The sequence below is a fragment of the Dendrobates tinctorius genome, unplaced genomic scaffold (assembly GCF_039654945.1).
Source record: "Dendrobates tinctorius isolate UK_male_01 unplaced genomic scaffold, ASM3965494v1 ptg000024l, whole genome shotgun sequence".
In the NCBI taxonomy this organism is placed as follows: domain Eukaryota; kingdom Metazoa; phylum Chordata; class Amphibia; order Anura; family Dendrobatidae; genus Dendrobates; species Dendrobates tinctorius.
The window spans coordinates 15,154,740-15,167,681 of NW_027361692.1; the positions used below are offsets into that span (position 1 = coordinate 15,154,740).

At 40.9% G+C, this 12,942-nt stretch overlaps 1 protein-coding gene across 1 annotated transcript in view; it reads right to left on the reverse strand.

Moving 5' to 3' along the window:
• Nucleotides 1-12,942, reverse strand: part of COL19A1 (collagen type XIX alpha 1 chain) — a 1,445,738-nt gene that overhangs the window by 259,840 nt on the left and 1,172,956 nt on the right. Inside the window, exon 36 of the mRNA XM_073569423.1 lies at nucleotides 9,279-9,332. Coding sequence (XP_073425524.1) covers nucleotides 9,279-9,332 — 54 coding nt within the window. The remainder of the gene's footprint in view (nucleotides 1-9,278; nucleotides 9,333-12,942) is intronic.

Below are 12,942 nucleotides of genomic sequence, written 5' to 3' on the forward strand. Positions count from 1 at the left end.
GTTTGTTGGAATAGTCACAAAGCTCATAAGAGGATTCATTCTAAGTGGAAAATGTTGAACTTGCTGCTAAATTCTAGCATCTAAGTTATTAACAAGTGATATAACACAACAGTGAAAGAATGACATAAAGATAGTACATCAATCACAGTTAGGAAAATAGATATAGAACAAGACTAAACTGACATTTCACAACCACTAAAGACACATGATGACAGCACCAGGATGTCAGGTAGCAAGTAAAAAGAAAAAAATCTACACGTTATTGGCTAGTACAAGAACAAGTGAACTAATTTTAGAAAAATAATGACATTACTACTATAATTATTACTATTATTATTAACAGAATTGATTATTTCAGTGTTTTTTTGCAAATATGCCTCATTTATTAACTACTTCTGGACTGCCAATAGACTATAAAAGTCCAGCCAGTTCACACTTTTACTTTGTGGATAATATTCTGAAATATCTTTGCATATTAAACAGCTTGCAGGAGATTGTGCAGCTATAGGGGTGAGAATCCAGTTATCAGAAACAGCCAGACTCCCCACAGAGAAGATAAACGTGGTTAATAAGCATCCTGATCATTGTGAACAGAAAGGCTTGTGTGTATTAGGCTTCCTCTTCTGGTCCCAACTATCATTTTTTAGGAGGTTATAAGGGTTAAAAGTTGACCAGCGATTTTTCATTTTTACAATAAAAATTACAAAACCATTTTTTTAGGGACCACCTCCCATTTGAAGTCACTTTGAGGGGTCTATACAATACTTTAGAAAATACCCAAAAGTGAAACCATTCTAAAAACTGCACCCCTCAAGGTGCTCAAAACCACATTCAAGAAGTTTATTAACCCTTCAGGTGCATCACAGGAATTTTTTGAATGATGAAAAAAGTTAAAATTAAAAAATTACAGGCTGATCGCTTGTAGAGCACAGGGATTCAAAAGCATCCTTATGCTATGCAAACTGTCTGCTCTGCACTGACAAATAAAGTTGCTGATCATGCAGTGTGCATGATCTAGCAACTTTACTAGCTCTTGTGACAGATGTTTTCATGACGACATTGGGTCACTATGGCAATGATAGGGACCCTGTTATGATTGAGTCACCATAGGAGGCAAAAATAGAAATGCTAGCTAAGTCCAGAAAACCAGAGAAGTTGGCAGCTATCGGATTGCAGACCCCTGAACCTATCAACACAACTAGCAGTAGCCGTGGGGGGCTCCTACGATGCCCTAGGCCCCTCGATCACAGCCGGAGGACTACATAGCCTAAAGACAGAAAGGGAAATCTAAACTGCCCCAGAGCAGACCCCAAAGCAAAAGGCAGCCCCCCACATATAATGATGGTGAAGCAAGAAGAAAGAACAAAACACAGACAGAAAGATAGACTGAGCAAAGATGGGGCCCACGCTAGCTTAGATAGGAAAGGACAGGAAGGCTGCTGTCTGCAATCCATGAAAAACCCTATGAAAATAAGAGCCAACAAACTGACAGTAAAAAAGGCCCTGAAGACGCTAGGCTTCAAAAAAGCTATGTCAGTACTCAGGAATATTCTGAAGACAGAGCAACAGGCAAAAGGAGATTCAGCTCACCCCAGCAGGGAATGGCAGAATCCAGAAAAGCAAGGAAAACAAAACACTAATGCAAAAAGGCAAAGCAGAAATCTTAGCTTTAGATGAGCAGGAATCAGACTGGTTTCCTAGAAGTCCACAGAGAAATCACCCGCAGGCCAGAAGGGCGTCGGCAGCCTTATATCCAGTCATTAACTCCACTCAGCCAGTCATCATCATCAGCCCCAGGTGTTTGACAATCAGGCTCACTACCTTTCTTCACCAGAAGAGGGAGTTCCTCGGGCCTCAGTAGTGAAGGGGAAAATGAACTCACAACAGTACCTCCCCCTTGAGGAGGGGTCACCGAACCCTCAACCACGCCACCAGGGAGATCAGGGTGAGCCCGATGAAAGGCACGCACCAATCTTTTGGCATGAATATCAGAGGCAGAGACCCAGGAATTATCCTCCTGACCATAACCCTTCCACGTAACCAAATACTGGAGTCTCCGTCTAGCCAGACGGGAATCCAGTACTTTCTCTACCTCATATTCCATGTTACCTTCAACCAATACAGGGTCTGGAGGTGCCACCCCCGGAACAACAGGTTCAACAAACCTCTTCAACAAAGATTTATGGAACACATTGTGGATTTTAAATGTGACAGGAAGAGCCAAACGAAAAGAGACCGGATTAATAATCTCCAAAATCTTGTAAGGTCCAATAAATCTAGGCTTAAACTTAGGAGAAGCCACCTTCATAGCAATATTTTTTGATGATAACCACACCATATCACCAACCTTAAATTGGGGACCAATGGTCCTATGTCGGTTGGAAAACCGCTGGGCCTTTTCCTGGGAGAGAGATAACTTATCCACCACTTGGTCCCAGATCTGGTGCATTCTCTCCACCACAGTGTCAACCCCTGGGCAGGCAGAGGGCTCCACCTGCCCTGAAGAAAATCGAGGATGAAACCCAAAGTTACAAAAAAAAGGAGACATCAAAGTGGCAGAACTAGCTCTATTATTTAAAGCAAATTCGGCCAAGGGCAAAAATGAAACCCAATCATCCTGATCAGCAGAAATAAAACATCTCAAATATGACTCCAAGGTCTGGTTTGTTCTCTCTGTCTGCCCATTGGTCTGAGAGTGAAAAGCAGAGGAGAAGGACAACTGAATTCCCAGCTTGGAACAGAAAGTTCTCCAAAATATAGACACAAACTGGACTCCTCTGTCAGATACAATGTTCTCAGGAATCCCGTGCAAGCGAACCACCTGTTGTAAAAACAGGGGCACCAATTCAGAGGAAGACGGCAACTTAGGGAGTGGTACAAGATGAACCATCTTAGAGAACCTATCACAAATCACCCAAATAACAGTCATCCTTTGAGAGACAGGCATATCAGAGATGAAATCCATTGAAATATGGGTCCATGGCCTCTTGGGGACAGGCAAAGGCATCAACAACCCACTAGAGCGAGAACACGATTTAGACCGGGATCACGTCCCACAGGACTGCACAAAATTCTTGACATCACGAGACAAGGAGGGCCACCAAAAAGACCGACTCACCAGATCTCTAGTACCAAAAATACCTGGATGACCAGCCAAAGCAGAGCAATGAACTTCAGACATCACTCTCTTCCTCCACTGGTCAGGAACATACAACTTTCCACTGGGACAATGCTCAGGTTTGTCCTCCTGGAACTCTTCCAGAGCACGTCTCAAATCGGGCGAGATGGCAGAAAGAACTACCCCTTCGCCTAAGATGGTAGCAGGCTTGGTCACCACAGGAGAATCAGCAAAGAAGCTTCTAGAGAGGGCGTCAGCCTTGACATTCTTAGTTCCAGGAAGAAAAGAAACCACAAAATCAAAACGTGTAAAAAACAAGGCTCACCTAGCCTGTCTAGGGTTCAAGCGCTTATCCGACTCTAGGTAAATCAAATTCTTGTGGTCAGTGAGGACCACGACTTGATGCTTAGCTCCCTCCAACCAATGTCTCCACTCCTCAAATGCCCATTTCATGGCTAACAGTTCCCGATTCCCCACATCATAGTTACGTTCAGATGGAGAGAACTTTCGGGAAAAGAATGCACAGGGATTCATTTTAGATGTTACAGGATCCTTTTGGGACAAAACAGCTCCTGCACCAATCTCAGAAGCATCCACCTCTACCTGGAACGGAAGTGAGACATCAGGTTGCCGCAAAACCGGGGCGGAGGTGAATCTTCGCTTCAGCTCCTGAAAGGAAGAAACAGCCTCCGGAGACCAATTTAACACATCAGCACCCTTCTTAGTCAAATCAGTCAATGGCTTGGCAATACTAGAAAATTTTGCTATAAATTTCCGTTAAAAATTAGCAAAACCCAAAAACTTCTGGAGGGCCTTCAAAGAAGTGGGCTGAACCCAATCGTAAATGGCCTGTACCTTGGCCGGGTCCATTTCAATAGTTGATGGGGACAAAATAAATCCCAAAAAAGAAATCCTCTGTACTCCAAAAAGGCATTTAGATCCTTTGACATACAGGGAATTCTCCCTCAAGATCCGGAACACAGTCAGAATATGTTCCACATGAGAATCCCAATCCTTGGAGAAGATCAAAATATCATCCAGATAGATAATCAAAAATTTATCAACAAAATCTCGGAAAATATCGTTCATGAAGCACTGGAAGACAGAAGGGGCATTAGTGAGCCCAAAAGGCATCACCAGGTACTCAAAATGTCCCTCTGGAGTATTAAACGCCGTCTTCCATTCATCCCCATGCTTAATGCGAATAAGATTATATGCCCCCCTGAGGTCAAGCTTTGTAAACCAGCAAGCACCTTTAACTCTGGAGAATAGATCAGAAATCAGGGGTAACGGATACTGATATTTAACAGTAATTTTGTTGAGAGCACGATAATCAATACAAGGTCTTAATGATCCATCCTTTTTGGCTACAAAAAAACAAACCAGCACCTAAGGGTGACGAGGATGGTCTAATATGACCCTTCTCCAATGCCTCCTTAATATAGGATCGCATAGCCTCGTGCTCGGGTACAGATAAATTGAAGAGCCGACCCTTGGGAAATTTACACCCCGGGCTCAGTTCAATAGCACAGTCATAACTCCTATGAGGAGGCAGAGACGCAGACTCATTCTCACTAAATACATCATAAAAGTCCGCCAAATAATCAGGAACATCATGCGACTGAGGAGAGGTGGAAAACACCGGAGCCTCACTAAGGGCACACCGACAACCCCAACTCACCACAGACACAGATTTCCAATCCAAAACTGGATTATGAATTTGTAACCAGGGAAACCCCAGAACAATAGTGTCATGCAGATTATGTAACACCAAAAACCTGCAATTTTCTTGATGGTCTGGGTGACCCGCATTACCACCTGGGTCCAAAACTGAGGTTTATTTTTAGCCAAAGGAGTAGCATCAATCCCCCTCAAAGGGATAGGCGTCTGCAGAGGTGTCATCGGAAATCCACAACGTTTAGCAAAATCCAAGTCCATTAGGTTTAGAGCTGCTCCCGAATCCACAAGAGCCTTGGCGGAAAATGTGGACAGGGAGCAGATCAGAGTAATAGCCAGAAGAAACTTAGGTTGAACACCACCAACAGAAAACGTGTGTGCAAAGCGTTTCTCGCGTTTAGGACAGAGAGAAATAATATGCGAGGCATCTCCACAGAAAAAACACAACTTATTACGCCTTCTGAACTCCTGACGCTGCTCTCTGGAAAAAACTCTATCACATTGCATAGGTTCAGACATCTGTTCAACAGGTGGCAACACCTCTCGTGCAGCTCTGCGTTCGCGTAAACGCCGATCAACCTGAATGGCTAAAGACATAGAATCATCAAGACCAGAGGGAACAGGAAATCCCACCATAGTATCTTTTATGGCTTCTGACAACCCCTTCCGAAAGAGAGCAGCCAAGGCATTATCATTCCAGGTAGTAAGTACTGCCCACTTTCGGAATTTTTGACAGTACAATTCTGCAGAATCACGACTCTGGTTCAATGCCAGCAGGGTCTTTTCAGCATGATCAATGGCATTACGTTCGTCATACAACAACCCCAAAGCCTGAAAAAATGCGTTCACATTAGTCAGAATAGGATCATCTGGTTTCAAAGAAAACGCCCAATCCTGGGGATCGCCACGCAGCAAAGAGATGACAATTTTAACCTGCTGCGCCGAGCTCCCTGACGAGTTAGGCTTCAAGGCAAAAAATAATTTACAATTATTTTTGAAATTCAAAAATTTAGACCGATCCCCAAAAAATACATCAGGTGTAGGAATCTTTGGTTCAGCAGCATGTGAATGAGCAAGGTAGGTGGAAATTCCCCGCACTTCCGCAGCGAGCTGCTCCACACGATCAGACAATTGCTTTATCTCCATTGAGAGAAAAAAAAATTCCCCCTACGGCCTCAGAGATATAGAGGAAAAAATATACACACTTTTTTTTTTTTATACAATTCTTTCCTGCTATTGAGTACCCTAGAATTTGCGGTATGGCGGGCGATTCTGTTATGATTGAGTCACCGTAGGAGGCAAAAATAGAAATGCTAGCTAAGTCCAGAAAACCAGAAAAGTTGGCAGCTATCGGATTGCAGACCCCTGAACCTATCAACACAACTAGCAGTAGCCGTGGGGGGCTCCTACGATGCCCTAGGCCCCTCGATCACAGCCGGAGGACTACATAGCCTAAAGACAGAAAGGGAAATCTAAACTGCCCCAGAGCAGACCCCAAAGCAAAAGGCAGCCCCCCACATATAATGACGGTGAAGCAAGAAGAAAGAACAAAACACAGACAGAAAGATAGACTGAGCAAAGATGGGGCCCACGCTAGCTTAGATAGGAAAGGACAGGAAGGTTGCTGTCTGCAATCCGTGAAAAACCCTATGAAAATAAGAGCCAACAAACTGACAGTAAAAAAGGCCCTGAAGACGCTAGGCTTCAAAAAAGCTATGTCAAAGGGGTTATTGAACAGGCCAAATTTTTTAAATCTGACCAGTGTCACTTTATGTGGTAGTAACTCTGGAACGCTTCAATGGATCCCACTAATTCTGAGAAAGCTTTTTAGCTACATATTGTATTTCATGTTCGTGGTACATTTCGGTCAATGTGATTTGCGTTTATTTATAAAAATATAAAATTTTACAAAAGAATTAAAAATGTCACAATTTCCAAACTTTAAATTTGAATGCCTTTAAATCAGATAGTTAAATAATTAATATCAAATAATTAATAAATAACATTTCCCACATGTCTACTTTACATCAGCACAATTTTTGAAACTTATTTTTTTTATTAGAAAGTTAGAAGTATTAAAAGTTGACCACCAATTTCTCAATATTCCAGCAAAATTTACAGAACCATATTTGAAGTGACTTTGAGGGATCTATAAAGAAAATACCCAAAAGTTACATCATTCTAAAAATTGCACTCCTCAAAGTCCTCAAAACCACATTAAAGAAGTATATTAATCCTTCATGCTCTTCACAGGAATTGACTGTGGAAGAAAAAAAAAGAATATTTTTTGCAAAAATTAAGCTTTAGCCCCAAATTTTTTACTTTTACAAGGGTAATAGAAGAAAATAAACATTACAATTTGTTGTGCAATTTCTCCTGTTTGGCTTTTTGAATGTAAAAATGGCTGGAATCAATAGCGGACACCTTGTTGCGTTTGGAGAGCCCATGATGTGCCTAAACAGTGGAAACCCCCAGAAGTGACACAATTTTGGAAACTACATCCCTTAACGATTTTATCCAGGGGGTATAGTGAGAATTTTAACCCAAAGATACTACACAGAATTTGATAACATTAGGTCGTCATATTGAATATGTCATCATTAGTGCTGACCACAAGAGCTCGCTATTCGAGTTTGCATTGGGGTACTTGAGTATGCAAATTCGAGTAGTGAGCACTTGTGCTCAACACTAGTCATTATATCATCATTTTTTTGTTAACTTTTGAAAAAATCCTAACCCCAATGCTAACTATAGCCCTAACCCAACCCTAACTGCAGCCCAACTCTAACCCCAACCCTAACCCTAATGTAAAACATTGAAAGAAATAATTATATAAAAAAAATAGGGGCTGACACAGGGGTGATGACATACTAATTATTGCCTTTTCATCACTGTGATAGGGTCTTTAACAGTGATCAAAACAATAAGAAAAATCCCTGCTGTTGCAAGTTGCTGGCTGGAAGATCCCAGCGGGCGTACTGTGCATGCACCCGCCATTTTTTTTCCAGGAAGTTGGTAGAGGCCTGGGGACAAAGCTGAGGGATTGAAGGATGGCAGAGGTACTAGGGTGGGGCTTGGGGACCTAATTTCTCTGTCCTTTGACATGTATATCATGTCAGATGAAAGAGAAGTGTTTTTAATAGCGGGCACAATTTTTTTTTCCGCCAACGGGGACTGGAAATACCGGCCCTGATCATGCTATCTAGAGTTTCAGCTACCCCCAGTAGCTAAAACCCTGGAGAATTTCCAACGCTGGGTGGAACTATACCCTTATTCCTGATTGCCTTTTTAAAACAGTAATGAGGGAATAAGGCCACTTGACTGCCGCCATTTTAATGCATATTAACGTCCATTAAGGGGTTAGCGAAAAATATGTCCAATATATAAAAATCATTTCAACATAAAAGGAAACACAATTTATAATTTTTATTAGCTGTCTATTGTGGTAAAAAAAAAAATAAATAAAAATAGACACAATTTCTATTCTTCTTTACAATTTTCCTCAACTTCAGCAAAAAAAAAAAATATAAAAAAAATTACAAAAAAATTATGCCCCCTATATCATAAAAACAAAGAGGCAAAAACTTTTTAAATAACTATAGATGATTTAAAAGCACACAAATATTAAACTTCCAATATGTGCCTGGTAAGGAACGGGGAAAATGGACTGGTCCTGAAATCTAACATTGGTCACTTTGCCAATAGAAGCCAATTACATAGGAGATTTCATTTTATAGATCAATTATAAGAAATCAAAACTGAGTTCTGATTGGTTGTTGTCCAAATGAGAACACAGAAGGGATTGAGGGGGTATCTAAGGTTGTCCATGCCAATCAATCAGCTCTTGTTTTACCAACTTTGAAAATGAAAGCACAATATAATTGATTATTGAAGTGTAATGAGCTTCTTTTAATTATTATTCAGAAGTCTGCCTTTTTTTCTTTGAACACAAGAAAAAAAGGACTGTTTTTCCATTATTATGCTGAATTCATTTACTTTCTCTGTCAGTCTGTTTTTACCTTCATTGTGGCTTCCATTTTTCTCATATTAAAAAAAATGAAAACTGAAGGTTTCAAGCTTCTAAGCAAAAGACAGTGAAAAAAAGACCATTCTAGGATGCAACATAGATAGCATCGGCGTGCCGTTCATTTAACTGACACAATAACCCACAAAACAGATCATAAGATTCATTCACAAATCACATGTATATGAAAAGGCACAAAGAATTCCATGTGTATCAGTTCAGTGAAAAATGTGGAAAGAACACAAATATATATTTGAATGAGTCTTTGCATTGTATGTATCCAGTGACACATTTTCATGCACATGTTTTTATAGCACAAGAACTCATTCCCTGATTAGTATTCAATCTGAACACATCAGAAAACATCCAAGGGCTTTAGTCATGTCAATACAATCTATGTAGTTCATTTTCTTTTGCACTATACATTTAGTTTTTATGAGGTATAGGTATAAATCTTACAGGTGGTCCAGGGGGACCTGTGATGCCAGATATCCCAGGAATTCCAGGCGTGCCCTAAGAATAAAAACACAAATATGCATAAACAAAAAATAGTTGATTGAAATTTTGGAAAATCTTATCATAATAAAGTCCCAAATATAACATTTATTGTTTTTATCTCCGTATTCCCTAGCCTAACCAAAATCCTCAATTATTTCCTCAAATGAAATTTCGGAACATTTCTAGGCTGTGAGCCACTTTCAAATATGACAGCTCCTTGTGATGATCCTGTGTGAAATGCGCATTGAGGCACCAGGGCTTCACCACCACTAGGTTTTACATCAGTTACACAATGTAAGTTTTCTTTATAACTTTTGCCTGGCATCATACTTCCACTATGATTTAAATTTTAGGCACTAGGTAATCTAGGCATGTGGTTGTAGCCCTCTTTTGAGTCACTCTGCTTTTACGTTTAAACTATGTCATTATATATGTTTTTATATTAATAAAGTATTTACTTTATGTGAGACATTTTGCACCTCTTCTTGTTGTTAATTGTTTCTATTCTACAGGTGTGTCTCGGCTACTGGTACCACTACTTTTTGGTAATAGCAAAATCAGTGCTGTAGTCTGCTTGTAAGGTTGGGATCACACATGCAAGAAGCATCTTAATACCCCGCACTGTAGCCAGCACTCGGATCGGAGCGTTCAGCTGCATAGAAATACATGCACCAGCACACTCCAATCCTGAGTGCTGGCTACAGTGCCGGGTTTTAAGATGTGAGACTCGTCGAGTTTCTTACATGTGTGATCCCGGCCTTATAGCAGTGATCAGATCACAATGTTTACATTTTTTAAAAGTTACTGTCAATCTCTGACACCAGCATGTAAAAGGACGGTCATCACACCCCTACATCCTTTCACAAAGCGATCGCAGAGTGTTGATGATTTGTCATGGCAGCTGAGGGCCTGCTCATTGCTGCCATTTTTCTTTTCACCATTTAAATGAAAATAAATTTAAATAATCCAAGTTTGTTTTCTCCATAATCATACTGATCTAAAAAATCACCTTTATGGCACAATAAACATTGCAAAAGCAAAACCCAAAAACTAGGCAATTGCAATTTTTTTTTTCACAATTTTAGCACACGTGAAATATTTTTCAGGTTTATCAAAACTACAACTTGTCCTGGTAAAAAACAAGCCCTCATTTGATTATGTCGATGAAAAAATAAAAAAAGTTGAGAAAAAAAGCACAAAAATGAACTTCACTGGGAAAAGGTTAAAAGCACTGGGAAGTGATACCACTATTGCCCTAGGTTTCATAATTATTACCCAGATGCCAAGTGTTAGTGACATATCCTAGTATAATGGAAAACGTTGCTGTGTTTCTGACTATCTGGTTCTGAATAGTTTTCTTTCACTCAAAAGATACACAGGATCTACAATATTTTTATCATGTAAAAAATCGCATTATATATGTAAAATTATTGAACTTTTTTATTCAACAGTTTCATGCTAAAGTGTAGAAATTATGGGTGGCAGAAATATTTTTATGTTTTAAAGGGGTCATCTTGGATTTTGTTTATATTTTGTTATGGGTCTAAGAATATACAGGCAGGTAGCTGCTAACTCTCTGCCTGGTGCTGACCTCTGTCAGCTCAGATAGGTCAAGGACCACTACTTTTGGTGATTCTGCTGCTTCATTTAACCTCACATCAACAGAGCAGCTCTTCTTCTTCCAGTCGACAGGGTGTCACTGCTGATATCATACTGATTAACAGCCAGTTACCAGAAATCAGGCAGCTGGCTGTTAATCAGTATGACATTGCCAGAGATACACATTTACCAGAGCAGAGTAGAAAAAGAAGTTGCTCTGTCGATTTGATGTCACCAGAAGCCCCACATTGACCAGTAGAAGTGGTTCGCTACCACTTTGAGCTGACAGAGCAACTACCTATCTGTATGTTCTTAGCCCCACAGCAAAAAGTAGGCAAAAGCTCGGATAACACCATTAATGTTTCAAAGTTTTAAAAGGGTTGTCCAAGAATAAAATATAATGACATATCCTGCATTACCCAGCAGAGGCCACTACACATTAGTGCTACTTAGCACTATTGAATGTCTACATCCAGCTACCACTGGACCAAACAACAGATGATTATCGGCTAACTGGATGTGGGACCCCCAATGATCTAATACTGACAAATAGATTATCTGTATTTGATCAGTGGGGGAAATACATCCATTACATCCACTGATCAGCTTGGATCATGCGATATGTCATCAATAGAGTTGAGCGACTTTTGGTTTTTTAGGGTCGCGTTTCGTTTCGTGAAACCCGACTTTTCCAAAAGTCGGGTCGAGCAAGATCGTCCGATTATAGGGAAAAGTCGGGGTCGTCCCGAAGCACGAAACCCAATGTAAGTCAATGGGGAATAAAAGTCGGCAGTGAGAGGAGGACAGGAAACACACCAACAGTGCCCATTTGAATGCCAAAAGCATCAATTCTTCTTACTTAAGCTTGTCAACCTTAATTAACTTCATAATACAAGTTACGCACTGAAAAATGGGGGTTATTTGGCTACAGACTGTGGGGGGGAGGGCTGGCTCCAGGTTTTCATGTGCCCTGGGCGAAAGAGCGCCCCTTTAACACATACCACAACTCATCATGCTCCGATACGGCAGAGAAATAGTGGTATAGTACAATGAAAAATACCTCACTTTTTACATCTCATGACGAGGCCCATCTATTTCTCCATACAGAATCATTGGTCCCATATAATGTTTGAAACAGTATATGATGAGCTCCACATAATGCTACAGTATATGTTGGTCCCCATGGATGAAGCTCTACTGTCTTATGGGCCCAAATAATGCTCCAAACATAATGGGCCCCATTTCTAATGCTCTAGTGTATAATGGGCCCTGTAAATGCTGCTCCAGTGTCTGATGTCCACCTTTGGAATGTTCCAGTGTATGGTGGGCCCCATCTATCATTCTCAGACGGTGTTAGGCCCAGTATGGATTGCACGTGATTGCACAAAGGTTAGAAAGGGTACCGTTTCCCCGGATAACATGTATGGATAGCGTACACATTCAAAATATATGTCTCAGGAGGCAGGCTCAGACGGTGTTAGGCCCAGTATGGATTGCACGTGATTGCACAAAGGTTAGAAAGGGTACCGTATCCCCAGATAACATGTATGGATAGCGTACACATTCAAAATATATGTCTCAGGAGGCAGGCTCAGACGGTGTTAGGCCCAGTATGGATTGCACGTGATTGCACAAAGGTTAGAAAGGGTACCGTATCCCCAGATAACATGTATGGATAGCGTACACATTCAAAATATATGTCTCAGGAGGCAGGCTCAGACGGTGTTAGGCCCAGTATGGATTGCACGTGATTGCACAAAGGTTAGAAAGGGTACCGTATCCCCAGATAACATGTATGGATAGCGTACACATTCAAAATATATGTCTATACATCAGGAGGCAGGCTCAGATGGTGTTAGGCCCAGTATGGATTGCACGTGATTGCACAAAGGTTAGAAAGGGTACCGTATCCCCGGATAACATGTATGGATAGCGTACACATTCAAAATATATGTCTCAGGAGGCAGGCTCAGACGGTGTTAGGCCCAGTATGGATTGCACGTGATTGCACAAAGGTTAGAAAGGG